This window comes from Grus americana, chromosome 4, assembly GCF_028858705.1.
Source record: "Grus americana isolate bGruAme1 chromosome 4, bGruAme1.mat, whole genome shotgun sequence".
In the NCBI taxonomy this organism is placed as follows: domain Eukaryota; kingdom Metazoa; phylum Chordata; class Aves; order Gruiformes; family Gruidae; genus Grus; species Grus americana.
The window spans coordinates 69,736,809-69,764,514 of record NC_072855.1 but is presented as its reverse complement, the minus strand read 5'-3'; the positions used below and the strand labels follow the sequence as shown (position 1 = coordinate 69,764,514).

Here is a 27,706-nt window from a genome sequence, read left to right as displayed (position 1 = left end):
AACAAAAGGTGAGTGAAAATGAGCCACTAAAGATGGAACTATTACCCTTCCTCTGAAAATATGAGTTTTACTTGGTCCTAAGTTCCTGGTTAGAACATTAATTGGTGCTTACTGATGTTCTCCCTGAGCAGAAGAGCTGCGCTGTATCCATGCTCTTGGGATAAACAAGCAGTTTCTTTCAGTGTCACTTAAATGCTCCTGAGTGGGGGAAGGTGTTTAAGGAACATGGGGATTATGACACAGCAGGGGATTTTCTCTTTCTGGCAGTGCTCAGCCTCCCGTAAGATATTTGTACGCTTTAGCTTCTGTCCCTGTGTCCTTCTTCCTCTTCTGCCATTTCTTGCACCTTGCAGAGTAGCACTGATAGTTGTGGACAACTCAATTGTGGCATTTCTGATTTTTTGAGCTCTTCACAGTGCTACCCAAAATGAAGCTGTCACCATGTGTAATCTTTAATTAGCTGCAAGATCTCTGAGGTGGGCACTACCTCTTCTGACATGTGGCTCCTACACCTCGCACAAAGGCCCAGACTGAGCACCGCCATGGCAGAACTACTAAGATTTTCTTCCTTCACAACATTTTTTTTGTCAGCTTGATCAGACAGATCTGACTGCCTTCAGAGGCAGTTGGAAAGGACTGCCACTTATTCCCCCACCTCCCCTCCCACTTGCAAAGGAAACAGTAACTCTGATGATGGGTAAGGTGGGAGAGGAACCCGATGGTTTGCCCAGCTCTCCCCCACTCCCCAGCCTGGCTCTCTACAAGCACCAAAGCTCAGCCTCAGAAACACAGCAGCCTTCCTGGCCTAGCCCCGCCCCCCCCCCCCCCCCCCAAAAAAAAAACCCCACCAAACAAAAATCAACCAGTGCCTTTCCCAGTTGGCCTGCAAACAGGAAAGGGGAGCTGGTGCAGGAGGCATCAGAGGAGGATGCATACAGCATGGGGTGCTGCTCACACTTCTGCTCCCCAGCAAACAGCCCTCCGGGGAAAGGCAGACCCCATGCTGGCTTTCCATAATTTACCCCCCCGATGGTGTCTTTTCTTCTGTTTACCTGAGTGTAGAGCTATGGGCAGAGGAGTCGTCATCTACATGTCAGAGGGGAAAAAGAGAAGACTGGGGGGGAGGGGGGGGGGGAAGAGAAGAACAGGATGGAGCTTGCTTTCAGAGTAACCACAATCTATTAATAGTTCCGAATAGGCTTTTTAATTACAGGATAACCTATAACCTTTGCCCTTATCGACTGATTATTTGATAAGTAGTTTTGCTTGCTGCAAGCCTCTTAATAGACAGAACTCAGAGCAGAGTGAGAATGCAGGAAAGAGAAGGGGGTCCTTGACAGCGCAGGCTGGGTGATCACTGTAAGCCTGTGGTGGGAGCAGAAACCGCAGGGAAGGTAGTTAATGGAGTTAAGAAGCAGTCATTCCATCCCTCCCGCAGTAAAGGGAGCACAGGGGAAGGGTGCTGTTTATTTAAGAATAATTCTTGTTGCAAGAATATTTGTATATGTAAAATGAATCTTTTCTTCAAGGACTAATAAAAAAATTTACAAGTTTGCTTGGCATTAAATCTTAGTTTGTATAAGCCCCTACTATGGGAGGGAGATAGAAAAAGAGATGGAAAGAGAATTAATTTTTAATCCAGTCTCCAGTTTTCTTTACAAAGGTTGGGAAAGACAATGAGACTACACCTAGAGTGGAGAATAAACTCCCAGACTACCTGGAAGAGGGTTTTCTAGCAAAGGGATTTGTTTACCGTTTGTTCCCTGCAGAACAGAATAGTCAAAAGGCAATTTTAAATCTCATGTCAGCAGAGATACACAAAATGACACTCAGGCTTAGAAGCGCTCCTAAGGGTGGAAATGCAGCCTGAAAGGAGGCAGTCCAGTTCATCTCTTACAATCAGTACAGCAAGCGGTAAGGGTCCAGAGCTCATTAATCTGAAGTGCATTGTTATATGCCTGATGAAGACTAATCATTTATTTATCTATAAATGGATCTTTGAAAATTATAGGAAAAAAAGACACTTTAAATGGTTCTTCTGTGGAAACACAGTAGGTCTGAGTATCTTCAGGTACGAAACACAACAGTAAGCGCTAGCAGAAGGCCACTGTGAAATGCCCCCCCTTACTCTCAGCAGAGGCACGCACTGTACAACATGTCTGCTGTTTCTTACGGTTGGCTGACTGGGAAGGTGTCCCCTGCAGAACTGCCCGCAGCACAGGAAATGGGTGGACAGCTGTAAAGCCTTCCCTGGCCCCTCCAGCAAAGCCTCTTCTCTTGCAAAATTAGTTGCAAGGCTTGCTTGATTCCCTTTACCGGGAAGGGAAAGCTGACCCCCGACCTCGGTGCAGGTGAGCATGAGACCAGGAAGGTCAAGCAGAGGTGGAAGAATAGATCTTCCCTTGTGCCTCTGAAATAGAGATGAAATAGAGGCCTCCCTAGCTCCGGGTCTGTACTGTTAAATCTGGCCAGGAGCCAGTGATGATTTTATTATTGCTGTTAGCTGCAAGGTCTAGTAAATCCACTGAACGCGGAAAACACGCACAGCCTCCTTGTTGGTGGCAAATGAAGCAATTTTGGTACACTCCAAGAAATTCCTTCACCCGTATCCTCAGTACAGACAGTAACTTGGAAACAATGTCATTTGTTTCTGTGAGGTGTCTTTTCTAAAGGACTACATGACACCTTAGAAATACAAACACGACCAAAGAGAAGCTTCCAAGAAAGAGGTTTGGAGTTGCACCACAACCTTAATCATCCAGCTGGGTAGCACAAGAGCAGATGACACTGAAATGGGGGGTAAAGAAAATCCCCAGTATTACATTATCTTATCATTTGACATGTTTTCATTTACATATCATTTTCTAGAGTCAAGAGGGTGAGGAAGAATCAAAGCTTTACTTTAAAAAGTAAACTTCGGTCCTAGATGGATAAAGAAGAACTGGAAAACAAGAACCCTTGCAGTTCAGAAAACAGGAAGACACCTACCACCCCTCCCAATATATATTATTTTATGAGCTCATGATTTTAAAGTGATTTTGTAATTTCTGAATATTTATGACCAGAAGTGTTATGGGGCATGAGTTGACTTTGAGACATTCAAGCTTATATATTCATTAATTTAAACATAGGAATATAGATTCCTCTAAAATTAATGTCTAATTAATATGTCTGAGGTGTTGAGAAGCAAACTGACAAACTTAGGAATTATGGAAAGAAAATGAAATTACAGGGGCAAGAAGTACTCTAAATGTCTAAACTCCAGAAAAAGGTAAAGTTGGGGGCAGGCATGGTCTTAGAGAAATGACACAAGGAAACATTTAAAACTCCAAAATATTATCTGAGTGCAAGCTGTGATCAAATCTGCATCCTGGTTGGGCCATGCAAGATCACAGACTGGAGAGGAAGGGATCAGACCAAGTCATGCCAAAACGCTCAGACAAGCACTCTGTGAGCTCTGGCAGCCAGCTGTGAGGCACTAAACGGCAAATAGACAAAGTCGCTGCCAAGGATGGGAACCTTAGTCTTAGTCTTTGGATTAAGTCTTCTCTTAAAATAAATAGGGAGAATAACAGAATCCAACTCATGAGCTGAACCCACTGTCTACATCAAAACATCACAGGTACCATTTTGCAATAAACACTTTTCCAGATCCACAAAGAGTAAAGGCGTCAGCGGATGAATGGGTTTACCCCTGTAGCTCTGCCGCAGCGAATACGCTGATTCTCGGAGGCAGCCGCCTGGGTGGAGGAAGCAGAACAGGAGGAAAGACTTGAACACTGCCATATGAAGAAAAGGCTACATAGATGTTTCAGTCACCATCTAGCACTGAAAGCATCGGCCTTTTCATGCTAAATTAGTTATGCTGATGCTCAGAGGGCAGCAAACTAGCCTACAGAAGAACACAGCATTGGGGAGAGCGTGGTATGAACATCCTAGTATGTTCAGCGGTGCTGTGTCGCCAGCTTATGACAGATCCAACCATAAAAGCGGGTGGAAAGAAGAGTTTTACACCACCTGTATATTAAGAGCATATACAATGAACAAGAAGAGTTAGAGAGGCTCATGAACAATAAGAAATGGATTATGGCTGGTATTGCTGAAAGCAGGTGGAATGGGTCACGAGATTGGAAAACTAAAATTGATGATGATAGCTTGCACTTTAAGGAGAAAATGGCCAAACACACCACCCCCCCCCCACCACCCCCCCCCAAAAAAAAAACCACCACAGGAAAGGGTAGCACTTTATGTAAAAATATGCTGCTACTGGCTGTAGACATTTCAAAATCACAGTGCTTCGTGATTGCGGTTGTAACTAATAAAACTAAAGGAGAGTTGGTTGGCACATATTATATCATCAGACTAACAGGTTTCACTAAATAACAGGATAAACTGCTCCTTACGTAGCAATCTAGATCATGTAGGAAGAAAAAGTATGCTATCATGTTGACTTCAAAATAGGGGACATTTAACATACACTTCGTGCAGTCAGTAATACAAATTTTCTGCTTCTGAAAGTAATGTAGGACAATTTCTTTAGAGATGAGAATAACTGACACTATGAGTCTTGAAGAAACTAGACAAGAAGCAAATCATGCAACAATGTATTTTAACAAATCTTGGACAAGTGGACAAGTTTCTAAGAGCCAAAGATTTACCACTACAACTATGATATTTAAAAAGAGGAAAAGACCGGTTGTTCTGACACACTCTCCAGCAAAACAATGCAACAATTGGTTTCAGTTCTCCACCAGCAATGACTCAGAGAATAAAACAGGAATACCGGTCAGCATGGTTTCAGGAAAGTAGGTTTCACCAAAGACACCTATGGTTTTCTTATCATAAGATGATTGGTTCAGTTCGGGCATGGGAGCAGCACTATTATACTTCAATTTTGCAAGGCTTAGAAAAACTTAGTATTGCAGAAAAATATTTACCATATGGAATGAACAAAGTACGTATTAGGTGAAAAAGTACACGCCCATAGGTTGCAAAATGAGGAAATACCAACAAGCCAAAGTTTGAGTTTTAGGATTACGCCATGGGGATCTGATCTTAGCCAAGTGCTGTCCAACATTTGTTTCTAGTGATTTATGCTAATGTGACCTCCTTCCCAGCACAATGGGCAGATGATAGCAGGAATTGGTAAGAAGGCCAGGCTACTGTTTACAAATTGCCTAGTGAGATGGTCAGAATCCATCCAAACACACTTTGATTACCCATCTGTCCTTAAGAGCCTATGGAGACTGATTTCTGGGGAGCAATTTTCGGCATTATATCAGAGCTCCAGGGTAAACCTTTGTGAAAACAGTGGCTATAAGTCAAACATAGCATAGACAGGCATTCACTACATCTCTATAGGCTGTTCAGCAAGTGATCCTCACAGTCATTATTTCCATTCCAGCTTCTCTCCCCTAAAATCCAGTAAGACAGTTGTGTTTCTGCCACACTTTCCTGCAGTGAATACAAATCTGTAGACTTTCTTCTTTACTTTCAGGTAGGCTTTTAAAAAAGGCCAAATCCCAGAACATCAACAATCTCTTTTTCTCACTATCCCAAAGATAACCTTCAAAAAAGTATAAAATATCTTTTACAATTCCAGTGAGAAACACACCTTTTCACTTCGAAAGGACAAAGACAAATACTTTTTGGAAATGTTCTCGGACACAGATCTCTCTTTATCCTTCACATGCCAAATCAGACTGAGCAGATGACGCATCTTGAATTTATAAGATTAAAACAAAAGACAGAAAAGAGAATTTGAAGATATTCTTCCAGTATGGTGTCATTTCTTCTCTTCCTTCACATCCCTCCAATTTCAAACAACATAACTAGTGGTTTCAATAGGAACTATAATTGCAGCGTCCTCACAGTCCCATGCAGGCAAAGAGCTGCAGTCTAGTTTTATTTTTCTTACACCCACGGAGAATTCTGTTTTGTTTCGACCTCTCATTACTCTCCCTCACTCACTTGGCTCCAAACATCAAATTCTGTCTCAGCCATTCAATATCTATTCCGTTGGGCTGCTTTTTTCTCTTACCATTACACATACGTATTGAACAGCTGGAACCAAGAAAAGTCACAATTAATGATTCTGAAATTTTCCAAAGAAAACGTTTTCACTTTTCCCCACTTTGAAATTACTTTTTTGTTTAAAGAAAAAGAAGGAAAAGGAAACAAGTGCCTCCCATAAAACTTTACATACACCTCAAAAACCAAACAGAACACTTTAGGTTAAACAAAGCTCTAATTTTTGAGAGAGGAGGTTGGTTTAGGCTCGCTTGCTTTTATTTCTTAAATCACATAAAAAGCTTAAACCAAGCCCCTGTTGCATCTTGGTGTGAAACCAATTTCTTTTGTTATCACATGGGAACCAGAATAGCACAGGACCTCTAGCCCTCAAATACCTAACAAGTTATCAGCTCCAGTGAAAATCTGTACTTGCTGGTTTAGCCTATAGCTGCAGATAAGCAAGAACAAAAGAGCCACCCAGGAAAAGCAGGAGGCTAAAGGGCAATACCTGCCACGTATTCGCAAGCTAACAAGTGGGTTTAGGGCAGATCAGGGTACATGGGGTAAGGCAAAGAGCAGCGATTTCTAAGTACAAGCCTGACCAAGTGGAGAACAGTCAGGCACAAGGGAACACTAGTAGCAGGACAGAGCCTTGCTGAAGGTAGATGGGTCAGGATCCAGTCATGAGTTTTGAAGAATACAGATGGGTCAGGATCTGATCATGGTTTTAACAGTCAATTCCGCAAAAAACAGTCTGAATTACTTTCAGGCTAACCCCGGAAGAATCCCCAACTCAAAACTTCAAACCAGTATCTGCTTTGTGGAAAAACAGACAAATACCCCATCCAGAACTACTTTGAGGAGAACAAGCTATAATGTAAAACAGAGGACATCATGGTTCAGGGCATATGGGTTGTTCGGCATTAGTGTGATGGAGGTTACAGCTACAGTGCCAGTACCAGTCCTGGATCTGCACAGCAAAGCAAAGGACTAACACGTCTGACAGGAAGAGTTTCAATGCTGACAAGTGTAGAAAGCATTTAGAGAAATCCTGCTTTTGTTGGATACTAGTTTTGCTAGCTAAGCTGCTAATTTAGCACTCCACCTGTCCAACCACTCTCATGGATATTGAGCTGCACAGCTTCCTCTCTCGCTGCTCACCTCTCTTGTATGTAGCAATGCTCAGCAAGCCCAGGACACAATCCCAGGGCACCAGCACTGGCGCACTAATAGGACAGTCACGGGCAACTGACCTCCACAGAGCATTTGCAAGGTCCCAGCTGGACTGAAAAAATGGTGTGTCTCTCTAAAGTACACTCAATGACTGAAGCAATGAGTAGGTAAAAATTCTGATTATTAACAACAGAAGTACTTTGGGCCCAAATAGACATAGGTTTAATTAGTGTATGCAGTGCATGTATGCACACATGCACACAACTAGCCATACTTGAATTTTACAGCAGTACACGGAAAATAAGACCAGTCGGTTTTGTCTATGCCTGACGTTCCCTAAATCATCTCTTGGTTCTCAAGTATGCCCTTGTAATAGTCACCTGACAGAAATATATGGTCAGAGCTAATCATGAGATGCAATAGTTAAAGGTTTGGGTTTTTTTTCCCTTAAATGACACTTGTTAAATCCTCATGATTATTTAACACACACACTTACACAATTCTATATCAAAGACCAAAACTACAAAGAAAGTAGAAATTGTAAGCTCACTGAAAGATACATTCACTTTACATTCGGAAATGTGTTTCAAACTGAAGAGCGCAATCTCCTTATTTTCCATATACAATCTGGAAAGTCTGACTGTCCGCATTCTGCGGCAAGTAGTAGAATCAGATAATCTGCATCAGTCTGGATTTAACTCAACAATATCAACATAACATTTTTACCACCTTTGCAAAAACAATGTTTCCACCAAGCACATCTCACAATAATAATCTTTCCAATTTTCCACAGAAAAATGCTTTTCAGAGAAGCAGGAAAGGAAGGAATAAAGAAATACATTACAGTTAGAAATCTATTATTTCGACCTTTCTCACCAAACAAAATCCCTTCAGTGTAGGCAAGCGGGCTTCACAAGTACTGAAGGGACCTTTCTACATCTACACACAAGCAAGAGGTTCCTCATCCCGACTGGGTCATTAAATGTGAATTGCTCGTATTATGTAACAAAGTATGGCTTTACCTTAAATTTCTTCTTTGTAAGATATAGAAATGACTCAGTATCTGGACTTGTTTTTGGAATAATGTCTAGTTGTATCCAAATATCTAGTTTTCCCTACATTAAAAAAAAAAGGAATTGAGTGAGATTAGATATATGAAATCTTGGATTCCTCTTCACATTGGAGAACTACAGTGAGACATGAATTTCTCAATCTATGAAATGGAAGAGATAACATTAAGTCTTTCACATAGGCAGTTCATTCTCTCAACTGTTTGATCGGTCTTTGAGTTCAGCAGATTTAACAAAAACATAGAAAAGAAACAATAAAGCATTAGACAGCCTGACCAAACATCCTCTGCCTCTCAGTTACAACCTGACAAATTCTGTAGCTCAGATTACAGTCTGAGTTTTATATCATTATCGCAGTATTTCTCTAGATAAGTCTTCGCAAAAAGAAGAGGCTTTAGACCAGCTATTTCTAATGAAATAGGCAAGCAGAATTAAAATAGAGATATGAACCTTTGAGCTGTCACCATACATTCTGAACCAAAAACAGGAGGCAAATGAACATTTCTTTTTGTTTTGAAATTAATTTTAAATAATGTGATGGGCTCTGACCTGGTAAAGCTCCTACTCCTCCTATTGGTAGATCCCCAAACTCCACAGGCTGAAGAAATGACAAATTTTGCTGTATTTCTACGTGCATTACAGTGTGAGTCACAGTTAAACCATACTCAGAAGGAAGTACTCCTTGTAGGTGGTGTGGAAACAGCTAATTTGGTAAAAAGGTGTTACGCTAAATCTATCAACCAATAATTCTATTAGTGTACTATTGTATCAGAATTTCTGATGTGATTTGGTGGCACATAACTTCTGGGAAGGCATCACCTATTTTGTAAACTGATTATAACTTTAATTCTTTTTAAAGCCCTAAAAAACAACATTCAGAAAGAAAACTTATTCTCAAGCCTTTCCATGACACCAGTGCAGGGGCTGCACAACTAAGAATACCCAGCTGACCCAGGAGGCAACAGGGCATTACTATAACCATTATTCAAATCAGTTATTAATTCATTCCAAAGCATTCCCCAAGCCTGGCAGCTGACACTCCAGAGGTTACCATGGAATATACATGAGATAGTGATGCCAAGTCACTCAAGCCAGCATGGCTTTAGCCTCTTGCTGAAAGACTCTACAGATTCATACCAATAAAATACTTGAAGTTGCTAAACACTGCTTGAAAGTCCTGGAATAAACCATCTCGTTTCATGCATGGTTCAAGCACCACTAAAAGCATTCAGTTGTGCTTACTTCTTCCAGTGGAAACCAAAGGCACTCAGCACCCAAAACATCGTTCCTTTGTTCCCTGAGCCAAAAATGCCAAACATGCTGTTTAAAGCTGGCTGGATCCCTGCCCCAAGAAGAAGGGGCCAACCACTCCATCCTTTTCTTACAATGCTAACTACACTGTGGAAACTAAGCCATGCAGTGGTTTGGGATCCATAAGCATAAAGTCTCACATTATGAAAAAAAAGGAGATAAACCCTCCAAGGAGGGGAAACTTCCGACCCAAAGCTTCCCAGAGTGGCCCTAAGCACTCATCAGTAGAAGCACATGGAAAGAGCACTAGTTCAGAAAAACAGTCATTTAACAACATTTCTAAAGCATAACACAACATCATTTCAGTCATTTCTTAAAATGATCAAGCTCCAGTACCACATGAAAAGTCCAAGAAGCATCTGCAATGACATTCCATACTTTCTAGGAAAAGAGGAGGAGAAAGGAGGAGACCATACAAAGAGTTACTAAGTCTTTGTATCAAGTCTCTTTTTGGTTGCCCGCACATCGTGCACTTGCGCTTACCTGACCAAGGGAAGGAAGCGTTGCATATGCCATGGGCTGATTCATCATTCCTTTCTGCTTCATGATGAGCATGCGTTTCTGTTCCTCGCTCAGGTGCACCATCTGAGCTTGCATCTGCGGCTGCTGGGACTGCTGCTGCTGGATGTACGGCATCATGGGGTTCTTGCTGGGGTTTGCCATTGGTGGGGTCATCCTCTGACTCAGCTCAGCGTTGAAGTGGGTCAGAGGTTTGGTGTTGCCGTAAGAAAGCATATTAGGCTGTTTGCTTAAGGAGTTTGTGCCCAGGTTATTTGGCTGCTGACTGATCATGTTCATGTGATTTTGAGGGAGGTAGTTATTAATTGTGGTCTTCTGTGGATTGTTTGCCATAGGAGGCACTATTGGGTTTTGGTTGTTAAAGGCTTGGGGATACATCATTGGACTATTTGGTTTGTCTGCACTGAAGGGTCCTCCATATGGACTAGATGGAGGGCCTACAGGTGACCAGCTTGAGGCTTGATTTGGATGCTGTTGCTGCTTCTGCTGCATGAGCTTAGCTCTTTGCTGCTGCTGGGCTGCCATTTGCTTGAGCTGTTCAGCTGGAGACAAGTCAGCACTTGGCATGTTCACAGGCCCAGGCCCTGATCCTGCCACAGTTGCTGCTGCTGGATTCATAAGATAGCCATTTCCAGACCGTGTCTGTGTCTGGCCTGGAGTGTGGGCCTGGCTGGGAGTTTGAGGTGACTGAACAACACAGTTTGCGGGTGAGCCAGCAGCGACTGGGGCTGGCGGGGCGCTGGACACAGAAGCTATGCTAGAGGCTGTGGAGACGTTTGAAAATGGAGGACCAGAAGAAGAAGGCCTCACCTGGGGAGAGCCTAACGGGACATGAGCAAATGGAGAATGAGATGGATCGCTTTTCACGCTTGCACTCTCTTGAGTCTCTGTGGCAGGCCGGGGAAATTCTGGCTCCTTCTTCTCTTCAAAGTCTTCGTTGAACAAATCTTGTATATCGTCTTCTGGAACGGTGTTCGCTAGTTCATCTATTAGCTCCTGCCACTCTTGATCGTTCAGGTTAATGTCTGAGAAGAGTTTGTTCTGATTTGAAAGAGATGTTTCAGAAGTGTCTATGCAGCTAGGGTCATCCAAAGGCTCTTGCTTTAGCTCCTTGTTCTGCAGGATGTTAAAACTATCGTCTAGGTCGTTGCAACCGTTAACAGGGAGCTTTATCTCGGAAAGCCCACCATTTTTACCCAAGTCTTCTAGACCACTACTGTGAGTTCCACTGTTCTGCAGGGGCAGGGGAGCTTTCATGTCGAGCTGGTGAAGAGGAGAAACAGCAGGCAAAGGCAAATTATTGGGCAAGCTGTTGATTGCCTCAATGCCTGGTACATCCTTCCGTAACCTCTTGCTGGTCGGAGAAAAGCTCCCATCACAAACTCCATTCTGTTGTTCTCCATTGAGAGGCGAACGTGCACCTTCCAACTTCCTTTTGACCGTCTCTTGAAGCTTAAAGAAAAATAAAAGAAGAAAAAAAAAATTAACCAGTTGCAGAGACAAAAAAAAAGTGTTGTGACAGATATTCCTCATCAAGCCTACTAGTTACAATAAGTTTTAAAAACTCTGATTAGGATTTTTCTTTGATTTCATTCTTATGCCTTGATCAATTTGAGAAGATGGTCTAAAAAAATTCAACTGTTTGGTGCCTAACACAGTGGTGAGACTCAAACAGTGCCTAACACAATGAGGAGTCTTAAATTGGACCCTCAAAATTGAATCTCTAAAATATACTATTTACTCCGAAAATCTTTTTGTTGAAAGTTTCTAGAAGCTTCTTGAAAAATACCTGCAATACAATTGATTGACTACTTGTATTGAAACATGTGTTGTTGACAGTAATTTTTTTTGAGAAAATTCATTAAGAGTTTCATTTGATTAGCCCTCTGTTCTTGGCTACAAAACATATTGAGAATCAGTTTTAAGCAAGGAAAAACATATCTATCCTAAAAAATAGAAGGCATTTTCCATGATGTTAACTCAAATAACAAAAAAAAGAAATAACCTGTGTGCTGGGAGCTAAGGTAAAAGATAAATAACTAACAGAATTGATAGCAATACAAGTCTCCAGGAAAGCAATTAAATTAGAATATAAGAATGTTATAAAAAAAATAGTGTATTAATATAAGCTTTAACTCAGGTTAAAAGAAGCATAGCAAAACACTGTAACAACCTGCAGTCCTCTCCTATCACACTAAACATTAAGTTCTCTGCTTATGTACCAGGCTAAAAAAAGCATCCCTCTTCAGCTAAGGCAAAAAACAATAGTGGGGAGGGGAGGAAGCAAAGAGGTCACAGCTCTAGCAAACGCCTTCAGGACACACTTGCATCCTTGATACTAGAACAATAGAAGACAAAATACTGAAAGATTTTATCAATTTTTAAAGTATTTTTACTGGTATGAAAATCCCAGACACGCAGCTCCCACCCCTTCCCTAACCTAGAGGTCCTCAACCTTCTTTCTTCCCACAATCCAGATCCCATTTATTTCTCCCATCCCAGAAGGCTAGCTCCCCTTTCATCCTGCATGTAAGGCAGGCAAGCAAATCCATATCTCATCCCCATTTTAGAGGGAGCGGTTCTAAGAAGGCTGCACCCTTCTCTCACACTTCAGGCCTGCATGGCCTCTTCAGCATGCAACGCAGAAGGACATGGCCAATACATTCATTGCTGCAGTCCCAGCTGAACATCCATGGGACACTAAGCTACATGCTGGTCCTCTACAGAGATGTGACCTTTATAAAAAAGCAGAAATCAAGCAGCCCATCAAACTCCTTGATTTGTACTGGAGCAGAAGAGCTTTTTTATGTGGGGAAAATGATCAACGCATGGCTCAGAGTCACCAGTGGGTCCCTGTTGGCATATGTGCCTGAGACTTTCCTGCCTGTTCCCCCTGCACAAAGCCAGCCTGTGCTAAGCCTCCCAAAGGCTGAAATTGGCTTCTATGGTGCTGCACACAGGCCAGCTGCTCTGTGACTGCAGCCTCTGCCACGTGGACCGCTGCTCGGCCAGGATCCTCCTCCGGTGCAAGATGCCTGTGCATCTCCACAGGAGCAGTCCTTACCCTGAGTCTTTCCCTATCCCTGGTTTCTGGGGGTCAGGGAACAGCAAGGCCAGTGGTTTGCACCTAGAAGTTCCCCAAGCTATGCCACAGGCTGTGATGGGGAACCCACCTGCAGCAAGGCAGGGGTCAGGAAGGCTGTAAGCATGTTTTGGGCCTCCCCACTGCATGTGTGGAGTCCCCATCACTGGGCTCCTGCTCCTCTCCCCTCACCCAACCGCAGCAGCTCTTGCCCCCATGAGATCTGCAGATGCCCAGGGATGCAGATGGCACGTGGCAGCAGGTGCAGGTGGGAGTGTGCACTGCGCCAGTGCTCTCTTGATTAAAGCCCTGCACAATCACGTTAATCAGCTGTGGTCTGCAGGAGCACGCCAGGCTGCAGAGCATGAAGCTCCGCAGCAGAGGCATCACCTTTTCATCTCTCCGTGCCACGGCAGCAGTAAGCTCTAGCAAGAGGCACTTGCCATGGGGTGGTAATTGCCTCATCTGTGCCAGTTAACAGCGATGTGGAAGGTAAGTCAACACCCAGGACTAGTGTGAAGGAGAAAAATCAGATCCCACAAGGAGGCTTATGATATGGCTCTCACCTCTGCTGCTTCACTCACCTAAAAACCTATGTTAAGCTGAACACCACCATATAGCATTACAGCTCCCTGCTGCTTTTTGACTGGTATAACTGGTGTATGGCAGAAGACTACAGCTGAGCCATGGAGCTTGTTTTACTGATCTTTATATAACCCTGGTTCGTACCCCAGAGACGAGGAAAGGATGATACAGATGTGGTAATGGCACCGCTTCACAAGTACAGCAGCACAGTCGCTTCCAAGTTTCCTTTCTTCAGAGCAAGAAAAGAAAGAACACAATCTGGCCTCAAGTGCAGGTGGTCAGTAACACAGTTGATATAATGGCTTAAAATAGGATATTTAAATATTACCCCCAATAGGCCACTCACACAATTTACAGCTGAAATTATCCATTTCAGCTCCTAAGCCGTCTCACTACAAAGTCACTATCCCTCTTTGCCTTCCACGTCAGAAACACAGTCACCGAATGGCAAGTAACTCAAGACCAAGTTCAAGCGCACACAAAAGCAGGGTTCGAAGAAAGGTCCAAAACTTGCAACAGCCCTTTGCCCCAAGTTCACATTGGCCAAATGCTGGGCTAAAGTACAAACAGTTATACCAAAGGACCTGGTGACGGGCTTCTAGTCATTAAGAAAAGTTCATGTAAGGAAGAGGAAGAAACTGAATTTGTCTTAATGACCATTCAGGGATTAGTGAGAGTGATTGTCTCCTCAGAAATACAAGAGAACTGACTCCATACATTTCACAACAGTTTGAAGGTGTCCCTTACAAAATATCAGTAAGAGTGATCACTTTCATATCGTTTACTAATTTATCCTGAATCCATCACCTTAGCTGCACATGAATGTCTACCATAAGAATCAAAACTATCTAGTGGAAAATAACCAGCCCTAAATATATCAGCTCCTAAACTTGGATGTCTCCGTATACAAATACACAGTAACTTAGTGAAAGTAAAAGCAGGCCCAATATATAAATATTAATAATTATGTTTATTGTACATTACAGCTAAACTGGGTTTGGCTAGGGTAGAGTTAATTTTCTTCATAGTAGCTAGTACAGGGCTGTGGTTTGGATTTGTGCTGAAAACAGTGTTGATGACACAGGGATGTTTTCCTTACTGCTACGCAGTGCTTACACAGAGCCAAGGCCTTTTCTGCTTCTCACACCACTGCACCAGTGAGGAGGCTGGGGGTGCACAAGGAGCTGGGAGGGGACACAGTTGGGACAGCTGACCCCAGCTGACCAAAGGGATAATTCCATACCATATGACATCATGCTCAGCATGTAAAGCTGGGAGAAGAACATTTGGACTGATGGCATTTGTCTTCCCAAATACCTGTTATGCGTGATGGAGCCCTGCTTTCCTGGAGACAGCTGAACACTTGCCTGCCGATGGGAAGTGGTGACTGAATTCCTTGTTTTGCTTTGCTTGCACAAGGTTTTTGCTTTACCTATTAAACTGTCTTTATCTCAAACCCACGAGTTTTCTCACTTTTACTCTTCCGATTCTCTCCCTCATCCTGCCGTGGGGGAGCGAGCAAGCAGCTGTGTGGTGCTCAGTTGCTGGCTAGGGTTAAACCACAACAACAACAAGCAGCTTTAACACAGAAACTATTTTCCATCAAATATCAAACGTACAGAAGTTGTTGCAAATGAAAACAAAATGAAGCCTATTCTAAGTTTGTAGCTCCACATTATTCTCCTTCAGAGGTTTTAGGATTTGTGGGGTTAACAGGCCCTAGAAAAAACCTAATCTTTTTATTTTCATTGTTTGCTCATTGAACTACTGTAGGTAGAGAGAAACATAATATGAAAGGTGTATTTAAAGGCAACATGCTGGATACAACCTTTGCAGGTGAGGAAGCACCTTGGCTCCAGCATTTTAGAGGGGTTGGGAGCTGTAACAATAGATGCATCTCTTCTTTTTGGGGTACAACACCGAAGTACTCCTATCAAATTATGTCAATGCAAACGTTCATTTTTGTATTTTGATTTCATTCCCAATCACCATGTCAACTATTGGATGGCTTGAATATCATACACTGACTGACCATACTCTGGCAAACAGTTACCCACCGCCAGGACCCCACAGTGGCTTACACTAAAATCCCAGCACTTCCTCTTCCCTCTGTAAAACAAATGTCTGAATTAAAATATTCTCCTGTAAAGTGTCTTCCCTCTCCTAAGTAGTAGTATATAGCTTGTGCATGTGATTTACAGTATACATCATGAAGATATTAGCAGCAGCTTAGAGATTTATGTCTAGGAGCAGAAGACTCTTGAGTAAAATAATAATAAAAGGAAAATACTAAAATAAACCAAAAAGTATTAAAATAAAATAAAACCCTTGCCAGTTTCATAAGCCTTTAGCTTTATTCCCACAAAATCTTTGGCTGATAGATCTGCATTTCACAGCAGTTTTCTATGCCAAAGCAGAAGAGTGAAGCAGGACTCGCTATTCTTTATACGCCTTTGGAGAAACTCTAGTTGCAGAGCAAGAAAAGGTCAAACTTTGGCGGGTTGACTTTTTAAATGACTCTTAATTGGGGGATAGGCAGGGGGGACAGAGGCTGTGCATGCAAACACACAGACACCGAATGGTCCAATCCAACGCGTCCTGAAATTTTCAGCAGAGCTGCTTGGACATGCCACAACAGACCCAATACATAAACAACAGAGTATTGGGGCTGTCGGCAGGGTTTTCATCTGCGGGGAGAAGCTGCTCCCCTTCATCCCACCAGCAGCAATTCATTTTTCAAAAGAAATGAGACTGAGGTGCTGTTGTTATAGCAACAGCCGAACCGCTCGCCGGCCCATCCTCCACCGCCGGTGGGCGGCTGTTTCAGTCATCCACGGGGAGTGACCAGGGCTGTAGCAGTGGCTCAGTCCTTTCATTGCTCTTTAAAAAAAAAAAAAATTAAAGTGGGGGGGGAGCCAAGAAGCTAAATTCTCTTTCTGCCTATAGAGGCTGAGCATGATTCGCACGGGTCTAACACAGGTCCGCTTTGACTCAGTGGCCAGATGATCTGTGAGCCCACAAAAAAGGAGGCTGGGGTCACTTTTTCAAGTACTTTCATGCACCAGCTACATAGTGGACGTGTTGCTGCTGACTTTTCTCTTGTTAAGGCAGCTCCAGTCACTTCAATATCAGGCAAGGGCGACAACTGCAAGAGGTCTGGCATGCTCGTTCCCCAGCTGTGCTGGGACATGCCTTGCTCTGTAGCCATCTTTGCGCCCTGTGGGAAAGCAGAGAAACCAGCCAAAGCCCGAAGTCCAACTTCCTCAGAGAATACGCATGTTTACAAAATACAAGGGTTATCATATTCTCCACACTGGTCTTCTGTGACTCAGTTAAAAATAAAAATTGACCTTTTTCATTCCTCACGTTGAATCACGGTCTGGCCCACCAGCCATCCGTGTTCAAATGGGCTTCAGTTCCCTTCTGTGGCAATGACTCAATCCTGGCCCTTCCTGCAGCACTTCTACTCTCCCTCCCATCAGTCTGTCTAGTTAGCACCTCTTCTTCCAAGTGTTCCTGAGCTTGCCCCACCTTTCTTCTCCCAGAACTTCTCCAGATAGATCTTGATCCCCTCCCTGCCTCTGACAAGGAGTGCCCACCACGAGCTTTGCCAAACACCACCCCAATTCAGCCACCTCCAGCCTGCACCTTGGCGACTGAGTCAACTTCGCTCCTTAACTTCTTGTGCTGCATTCAAATCCTATCAACAACTTAGCAAGTGTCCCAGGGGTTGCTGTGAAGCAACCAAGCAATTTGATGTGACAGCTCTCCTAAGCAAAGATGTAATAGCCATGACCACATCATCTGAGATCAATAAGGAATAATCAGTAATGCCATTTGCATGCCAGCAATTCAGCTTCAACATTTGAAAGGATTCCTTGTTTCTTGTACATCCTTACTTGCTGTACCACTTCTGAGACTGCCATTAAAAAGTCATCAGTGCCAAAGGGCAACACTGCCTGAGGTACAACCACATCTTGTCTGAAGTCCATCAGCTCCACGGTGGCCTCTTAACCACACTTGTGGCAGGTGTCATGCAGAGATAGATGGTGGGGAGCGCATGACAGCTTTTCAAAAGCCGAGTCGGAGCTGAACTCAGACAAGTGGCCAAGCAAAGCGGAGGTGGGTTACATACCACTGCTTCCAACAAATGAAAGTATTTCATGCATCAAACCACTCCCCTACTGCTTGAATTTCTTCACACTGCTGAAAGCACTGCACCGACGCCTGCTAAGTCACAGGATGAAGCCTGACGTAGCAAATTGATTTTGGATCACAATTGCTCACTTAAAGCACATGCTGTGCTCTTCCATGCTGGGCCTGCCTGCCCGCTTCTTGTTGGCCAGGGCAATGTTTCAAATACACAGGAAATTCACATTGTGAAATCTGTTTGAAGTTGGTAAAAATCTCGATCTGCCAACTTAGCCAGTAACCTGTTCAACTCTGCAGGCTCACAGAGTAACCTCTGCCTCATGAAGGAGGTCAAACCTTTGCCTGTTACCCAAGCTGCTAAGGGCTGCTGGGGACTCTGTCATCACCCTTGTTTTTGCAAACAAAAGAACAGAAGAACAAACCGACCCCAGTAATGATAAAAACTAGAAGATGCTCAGGGCACCAGTTAAACCTGAAAGAGCTAGCAGTGAGGAAACCAGTCCGCTTCCTTGCATTTTAGCCGGGCTGGTCGGACAAGAAGGGTTGTGCTCTCAAGCAGGGAGAGTGGAGAGCACCGGCTGTCTGGATGCAAAGCAGGCAGCACAGGGGTGCGCAGGGCCCTTGCCGGAGCTGCCTGCCCCGGCCAGCTGTCAGGCTCCCAGCCACCAGCGGGAACTGGCTCACACTGGCAGGTCAAGCAGAGCACAGGGAAGAAGGGTGACAAAAAAGGCACTGGATGACAGCAAGAGAGCGACAGCACTGGTGAAGTCAAACCAGACAAACGCTGTGACTCTACCTGCCTTCAGTCAGCCAGATAAGGATGCTGATATGTGTGCTACAACAGCTCGAGAAAAGCAAGAATTGACGTGAGTTTTCATCAGAGCTTTGAGAGAAGGGAAGGAGACACTTTTCTGTAGAGATCGAGAGAGAAAGAGAGGTAGCTTCTCCCATGGCTCGGCTCTGCCTGATCACAGTGGAGATGTATTTTCATCACACGCTGAAGAATTTTTGTACTTCTTTTGCTCCGGTTGTATAAGAGGACTTCCAGGTCTGTGTGTATTAATTTCATCAAAATAAAAAAAGATAAGCATGTATATGTTTACAGATGTTTATTGCAGTCTTTTAAACCACCCCACTGCATTGCTGCCAGAAAGACATTTTCTGCTGTAGAAATGAACGCTGTGGAGAATGCCTAGCTAGCAAGGGATGCAGGAGTGGAGAAATCTGTACAAAAATTAGTGGAGAAATATATATAAAAAATACCAACTATGCTGCTCAAGTTGTATGTGTCTAGAATAAGCTGGGGAAGAAACTGTGATCCTTCTGAAGCATAACTGCATATATCATATCAATTCAAGTTTGCCTTTCAAATATTTTTCTTTCATAATTTGTCTCTCCCTCTACACAACTCCAACTTAAATTTTAACGCAAAGACACTAAATGACACACTTCTGAGGAGATTTGACATGCAGGGTCCCTGGGGAAGCTATTGAGTAAAACACAGGCAATGGATGCAATTAATTTTCTCAATACAAAATTATTGGCAAGTTTAACTGGACTTTAGAGCACAAATTATATCATGGATGAAATGCTGTCATCGTCAAATGCCCTTTCCTGCCCGAGCACATGATCTACATGGCTTCCTCCTCTTTGGGTCCATCCAATTTAATCCCACTTTAGCCCAACAGAGTAAACACTGGCAAAGCAGTAACCTCATCACTTAGGGAGTGCCGGCATTCCTCTGTTTGTGCAAAAGTCTTAATGAAGGTGCTAAGAGCCTGAGAGCTAAACTACTTAGCTGGCAATGCCTACTCCTGTCTCTCACACCAAACAGCTGAGCTACACTCTCCCTGCAACTGTCCTTGCAGACAGCAGGAGCTACATTTTCAAAGCGCGTTATGAGGATTTAGTCAGGCAGCCTCTAATTGACTTGTCTGGGAGTTGTGCTGATAAATCTTCACCCTTTGAAAACATTCCCAATCTGCTTTGTATCTGGACAAGACAGAAGCTAATGATAAAAAGCAGACACTGCAGATTATTAAAGCTGTACCTCCTGAAGAACTCCTGCAAATCAGGGTAGAAGTGTGGGAACCTCTTGCATTTTAAACTAAGAGGCAGCAAAGCAACAAATCCAGTGTTGTTGCACAAGCACCATAGCTACTAATTCTCTTCTCACTAGCTATTTAAATGGCATATGCGACACTAGAAGTGGTCTCCTGGGGAAAATCTTGCCCCAATTCATCCTTGGATGGGCACAAGTCATAGCAAGCTAACGCAGTGCACTGGTGGCACCCTGCCTGCCTAGTGAAGGGGCATGTGGGACAGGAAAGTGTTCTTCCAGTTGCATGCAAAGCACTGCCATGGCACAGCCTACATATAATACTCCAGAATATTCTTGGCGAGACTCCAAAGAAGGAGCCAGGAGACACAAGGGATGGTGGAGGCATGACGGTACTCCCTCAATGATGACACTTGGTCTCCATGACCTATGAGCTTCTATTCAACCTCTTTTACTACCAAAGCCCATCTAGCATATGATCTCTAGAAGACCAATAGCAAGCTGTCAGAAGGCTGAACTCAGAAATGGCATGGTTGTCTCCCATTCATTTCACTGGCGTTAACTCCCAACAGACACCACCCCATGTCAACATGGCCACTTCACAGTTGCATGAAGTAGCATCTTCCAGTTCCTCAAATCAATGAGGGATAAGTAATTTCAGGGATTCTTTCACATGACTAAGTTCAAGTTCATGCTTTTCAAAGTAAAGCATTCTGTTTGATACAATCAGAAAAGGAAGAAAATGAGAGCCAGATAGTCTATACACTATACCTGTTCAAGCCCACACATTTTAGTCACCCTCTTAGGGTAACATCATCATAAATGAAGTTCCATTTGAAAATAAAGATCAGAATTAACAGATTTCCACAAGTAACACATAAAAAAAGAAAAATCTTGTGAATCAACAACAGGACAAGTTATACTGTGCTGCAAACAAAATGGCAAATTTATCCTGGAGCTTGTCTCCATAAGCCTGCCTCCTCTTACCCAGCTGTCCCCTGTGCCTGACTGTGCAGCTTGTCTGAGGACATAGGTGACCTGAAGATTCCTTTGCCAGGACAAATACTTTTAAAGGAGTGTGGGTTATCTAAGTACAGGTTAAACAATTAACAGTGCAGTAGGCATTGCAAAGGAGACCCAAGCATGAGGGGAAAGGGGGAGGGAAATTAATCTTTTGCAAGCTAATGAATTAATATTAATTTTTTTTTCAAAGTCCTAATTCTCATTACAGTCCTGAGCCATGTCTTTTGGGGAAAGGAAAAAAAATAAACACAGGACAGATGAGTTTGGAAGCAGAATTGTGCTAGGCTATAGACCATAAAAACCCCAAACAACTAACTGAAAATTCTAAAATAGAGAAGATGTCAGAAACATCTCTGGCTTTTTCCTTCATCCAAACAGTTCCCTGATGAGCACAATCAGCTTGATCCATCTCTAGGAAAGAAGACCAGTACTAGAACTGCTTGTTTGCCTTGCATGTCTATTTAAAAGAATGCATGCAGCAGCAGGTTTTTTTAAACTCCTGTACAAAGCCCACAGCCCAATTGTGAGAGGTGCTGAAGCCCTCAGTTCCTGTTAAGTTCACTAGGAGTTAGGGGTCCATCAATAACATCACTTCTGCACCAAAATTTCTTCAGAGACAGACACTAAGTCTGATGGAACAACTCTTCTTTACATTCCTTTTTTGCTTTCAAGACAAGTTATAACCAGCGCTGTAAAAAAAAAAAAAAAAAAAAAAAAAGCAGGATCATGGAAGACCTGTGAAGACTCCAGGAGTCAAAGGATTGCACAGGATGCCCCAGACACGTTCTGAATTATTCCGAGCACAGTTTGAGAGCTATTTGCCACAGCCTAAAGGCCAGACAGCACTGAATAACAGTTTTGCCCTAAATATGGCCAAACAAACCATACAAACTTTACTTCTTTGTTGCCTCAGTACCTCCACCTCCAGCTGACCTTGAGTCCCACAAAGGCACACGACAACAACTAATGGAAAAGTACGTGCCTGGTCTCCCAGACCCCAGCAATCATCAGTCACAGAGTCCCAAGGCCAGTCCTGCTGCATGGGGTTAACTGCAAGTGTTCTATTTAAGTCTAGTGATGAAGTGTAAAGAAGAAAAGAGATTTTCAGCAAATCAAGGTCCTGATTCAGCACAATATTTAAGCATATGCTTCACCTTGAGTACCCTAAGCAACCTAAAATACAAAGAATGGTTTACGCAATGAACAACATCATCAGACCAAGACCTTTGCTCAGGTCTTATCTTCCTTATTTCATCTACAGCTGCTGTCTCCAACCCAGGATAAACTTGTTCCCCTCTCCTATCGCTATTCTGAATATACATACACAGTGTAGTTGATTTGCATATATGCACCGGCTTCATGCTTCCCCAAAGGACAGATCCTAAAGAGGATGCACTTTGTTGCAACCTTGTGAATCTCTTTACTCCCTGCACATACCTGGAGCATCTAGGAAAGACAGCAGCCATGGGAAACCTGCGCAAGCAATTCATACTGTTTGCTCCTGGCTTTCATGCCCTTCCAGTGGGCAGCATGGACCGTTTAACCCAGTGTCCCCAGTACTTTCCCCCACGTTGGGCGTCGTCATCATGTGGTATGTGTCTGGTGTTGGGGAACGGGCTGCAAGGCACCTAGAAAAGATGGTTGCCAGGAGCAAATGCCAGCAGTAACTGTAAAATCATCTGGCCTAGAGCCTTCCTTCTGTTGATGTCTGAGTGACATCAAGAAAAAAAGGTGCCTGTGCTCAATCTAAACAAACTACACTGACAGACAGGGAAGGGCTCACCTCAGCAGTAACCAGAGTCTTGTGAATAGACGTCCCATGCTTGCCTGCTCTGCCCTCCTTCTAAAGCTGTTACATGAAGTTTGCAGATACCTTATCACGAGAATATCTTATTGAATGCTTTTGGGAGAAGCTACTGTTAGGGGAAAACCACATCTCTACCTTCAGCCATCTATTGATGAAGGTGCTCAGCTCTACTCCGAGCTTGTCTAAAGCAACACAGTGTCCCAGAGTACAACAGCAGCAGCCTGTTTGCAGGCAAATTCCCCAAGTTGCTAGCTGTTGGGGAGGTTGAACTCATTGTAGCAATAACAGGGAAAGTTTGCCAAAATCCCAAAGATGTCTACGACTTCAAGATGTCTCCATACAAACCAAAAAGACAACCAGGAGAAAGGTGGTCAGTGCTCTGCTAAACAGGTCAAATTCCCAGTTAGTCACCGCCATGCACCACAATACCATCAGGCACTTTTATCTATTTGTGTATTTTGAAAGCAGCCCACCAAAGGAACAAACTGCAACTCATAATTCTACATATGCTTGTGCATGCCCACTGTGCACAACCCAGGGTTTTTTTCACTTTTTCCCTTTTGCTGGCAAAAAAAATAATTCTCTACATTTTTCACACATGTACGTGTAGTTGCTGCCCATGCTACTCACGTGGGTTTTCATCTCAGCAATCTATGCATAGCAAGCATATATTAGCAGCTAATCCAAATTAAATTTAGCTTCAAGTCCCATTCACCACAGAGTTTGTGCCTTTGACAGTGTCAAATAAACACATGAAGACAAAAGAGCATTTGCTATTGTTAGATGCTGTAGGTAAGACTGAGTCACCGAGAACACTACAGTTCTTTCCTAAACCCCTTGGAGGTATGAAGCACAAGACATTATAGTTTGCTGTCAGATAAGCCATAGAAATGCACCGTAAGCCAGCTGTGCATGCATATAATGGACTCCAGTAATCTTATTTCCCTTCTTAAAAGACTTCTCATTCCCACCTTTTTCTTCTGTTCTAGGAGTGATGAGCCACCTACTACTAAGGCACTTTTAATTTGTTAGCCTGGAGATAAAGTACTCTTGGGCTACTACCAGAATTATGTGGATTTTGGTCTCAGAGAAAAAGAGGTGGGCTGAATGTGAAAATTAAAAAACAAAAACAACAACAACAAAACCCCAAAACCCCACCACCCCACCTAATTGCATGTCAAAAAAACAAAACACCATCACTTAGCACTTAAATGGTGTCTGTCATTCAGATGCAAACATATATTAAACCTCTGCATTTCACTTAAGAAAACAGAGCAGGAAGCTTGCCTAAAAGCTGTATATGAAGTCAGTGGCAGCGTTAGAATTGGACTCAACTCTCCCAAATCCTGTGCCCAGCCAATGGGAATATAAAATACCTTATATCTTCTCAGATCAATAGGTGCTTCTGCTTCTCTTTCTTTTCACATTCAGGAAAAAGAAAGGGGTGGGGGAGAGCTACAAACAGGACAGCAAGAGCCTGGGAACTCTTGTAGGCACCATAAGAAAGTTGCAGGCAAGAACAAGTCGATTCATTCCAGTTTTAAGGATGTGATTCATATCCCCTATACCAGGCTGAGATAGGAATGAGAGAAATCATGCTCTAGAAGTGTCTTTTTCTTTTCACTGACCTTAAAGGGAGCCTTGGTAACTAGCTCAGAGAGAGGCATCCACAGTCAGATGCCTGCATCTGGACACTCCCCAAGCCACCAACATTATTCGCCCAGTCACAATTAGGGCACTAATTACATGCTACTGCTGTTGACATCTGCGTTTAATAAAGATTTCTGTCTGCGTGGGTCTGGTCCTTCCCCCAGTTTAATTTCCAGAGGCTTCAGTTTTGTCCCACTAAACTCTAAGAAAAAAAGCTTGAGATCTTCATAGTTTGGCCTATAATTACAATATTACATTTGCTCTTGGAAAGAGTCTTACTTTCTTGTAGCGCCAAGGGAAAGAAGGTTGTGCAGCTCCAAGTTCTTGCTTAGCTACTTATGTACTTAATCACTTCTGGATTATTTAAAAGAGGCAAGGATAAGGGGAGAGGTAGCAGGAGGGGCTGTGAGTTTAAATTTCAGATAAATAGCAGTGTTACAACCATGATGGTCTAAGCAAAGGCTGTAGAGAGGAAAGAAGTATTTTAATTAGATGTACAGACAGCAGGGAAATATAGACAAGCTTTGGGGTAAGTAAGCACTTCTTCCCTCTTAAATAACAGTTGTAGTAACCTTAGTAACAACTTTAACAATGAGCAAGCATACTTAAGAAATGATGGAAAATCATGTAGATATGAGGCATATAGGATTGTGTGCAAATCTGCTGTGTGATAAAGCTTCCCATAGTATGAAAGTTTGTTTTTAAAGGAAATTACATGGGCAGCAGGTTGAGGTTTTTCCTAGGGCTATTTGCAATACTCTTATTTTCCCTCCTTTCTTCTAAGCTTTTCAACACTGTCAAATGAAAACAAAAGCCTGGCAATTAGCATATTTCAGAATTACATTAAGGGCCCAGCTTTAAAATGCACAGCTGCCCAAGACTGACTTTTTTTCAATGCCAGGTGGAAGACACAAGGCCAAGAACCAACCTTGAATATTGTGGGTCCTGGTGGCTGTAGAATTTGCATTTCTCAGTACATCTGGGAACATAAGTAAATCACTACTATTCTTTTTCTTTCTCCTTGTTTTTTTCTTCTCCCCAAAACCAAAGCTGTCTGGTAATGCCAAACTCCAAATTCAGACCCACAATAATCATATTAGAAGTATCTGACACTGCAAACACAGAGGATTTTCCTGACTCATCAGTAAAGTAGTGCCAGCCTTCTCCTTTCCCTGCTAATGAGAAAGGACTGCAATGCCTGAAAGTACAGCAGATACTTTTCCCCTCATGTGTTCCGGATGTCTCTGTACAGCAGCATGAACTACCCAAGGATGTTCCATCCATACAGGGCCTGGAAATGTTACCAGATAGTGAGCTACTAAATGAGTACTGGGTGAAAGGCTCCTGAAGGACCTGCAGGGGGAACACAGCAGGGCAGAGCGCCCTTCTTGGGAATGCCATCTCTCCACACAGACGCTGTCTAGCAGAGGTTCAAACCACAAGGATTCAGACTAAACCACAGAACCATACAGATTTTGCCTCTTGGTCCTAGCACAGCAGGGCTGCAGACAGCCTGTGCGCTCTGGCATTCCCGGCTTATGCTCCAACGTCTCTTAGTAAAAGCACGCAGGCAGGAGTCCCTGGGGATAAAGCTGCTCTCCTGCTGCTGCCCTGTGAGGCGCTAAGAGCTACAACTGGTCCCTGCCTCCTCTGCTTTCCCATAGCTCTGCCAGACCCCCGAAGCTCTTATGCGGGTGGCAGCAGCCAGAGGAGGCTATGACAAACAAATGGCAAGTTAGCAATGGTGGCAGCAGATCTATGCGGTGATGGGAGGCTTCGGGGAGGTAGGTATGAAATGTGCATCAGGCAGGTGGGGAACATTTGCTCCCTCCTTGCATAGTCCCATCTTTTTTCCTCTCCTGTCACCATTTCCCATATTTTCACAGTTCAGATCTCAGCCTCACACATAAGTTATGTGGCTGCAGAAGGCAAAGCAGCTCTAGAGCATTAGCCTTCCTCCTGACAGTTACAAGGCCTCTTCTTGCTCCCACCCTCAGTGCATATTCATATTCTGTGATCAGCCTCTCCCTATCTATCTGACTGTTTTCTTCCCAGCTCTGCTGGTGCTTATAGGTCTTGGAAAAAGCCATGAGAAAAACTGACCTCATTAGCAGTTTCCTCAAAAAAGTCCGTTGGAGCTGGGCATCCATCTCCTCTAGCAATTCTCAAACTCACATAAAAACCATGAAAGAAAACAATGCCTAGGTTTGCTCCAGGAATTCCAGCTACTGCCAACGAGAGGAATTCGCATAACTTGCCCCCATCTGCAGTGCAAGCAACAAGTTTCTGCTGCAACTGTTTTTTGGCTTTCCTCATTTTCACCCCATTCTGCAAGTAGAAGAAACCTTCACATATGCAGAGGGGCTGCAAAAGCAAACTGCTTACAGATGGGCTCAGCAAGTGGTTCTTACACCTGTGATGGCTGGAAGATGGGAAGATACGCCAGGGAAGACTGACTCCGTGCCTGTTCTGTTTCTTACACTCTGCTTACTGACTTCTGCTGAGGAGAGGACACTGAGCTAAATGCCCAAGACGACCCAGTAGAATTGTTCCTGTATCCACAGCGCCTGCAGAAGAAAAGCTACTTAGAAGCTTTTTACTAAAATAAAACAAACAGAACCCTCCCTTTACCAGTTTTTGAATGTTCTAGTTCTGAAGCATTTTGATGGTAATTCATGATTTTGTAAAGCTGCAACTATACAACACAAAGTGATACGAACTCATTTCCAGTGACCCCTAAATAAAGGGGAGTCAGCGCAGGGATAACAACCTTAAGCACTTGCTTAACTGCTTTTGGAACATGGACTGAATGCCAGACTGCAGTCATGCCATTAAAAGATAAACAAATGACCATACCTTCTCTTCTTCCCCTGGTCATCCCCCACCTCCTCCCAAAACTCCCAGCTCCAACATAACTGTGACCTACCTAGTTGATTTGGGGTTCCTAAAGACTATTACTGCAGTTTGGTATCTAAAAGGAAAGACTGCGATAACCATCACACCAAACATGAGGAAGTGTAAGTAAGCGATTTTAGCTGTTACTTTTTCTAGAGGATCTCAACATTCTTTATAAGGAGAACTTTTCTTATGAATGTCCAGAGCATACAATATAAATAAAAGATATTATTTCCTACACAGAGTGGGTATCACAGTGAAAGGCCATGGAAAGTGAAAGACACCAGTGGGAGCAGCAGACAGGGGAGCCTTGAGGCCCAAATCTTCAACCTGCCGAGGCCCCCAAAACAAATGACAATATCATGTAC

The 27,706-nt window shown here is 43.4% G+C and overlaps 1 protein-coding gene across 3 annotated transcripts in view; it reads right to left on the bottom strand.

Annotated features, from left to right (window-relative positions):
* MAML3 (mastermind like transcriptional coactivator 3) overlaps positions 1-27,706 on the bottom strand; it is a 249,240-nt gene that overhangs the window by 81,164 nt on the left and 140,370 nt on the right. For all 3 annotated transcript variants that reach the window (XM_054823536.1, XM_054823537.1, XM_054823538.1), the window contains exon 2: positions 10,050-11,537. In XM_054823536.1, the coding sequence (XP_054679511.1) occupies positions 10,050-11,537 (1,488 nt within the window). The remainder of the gene's footprint in view (positions 1-10,049; positions 11,538-27,706) is intronic.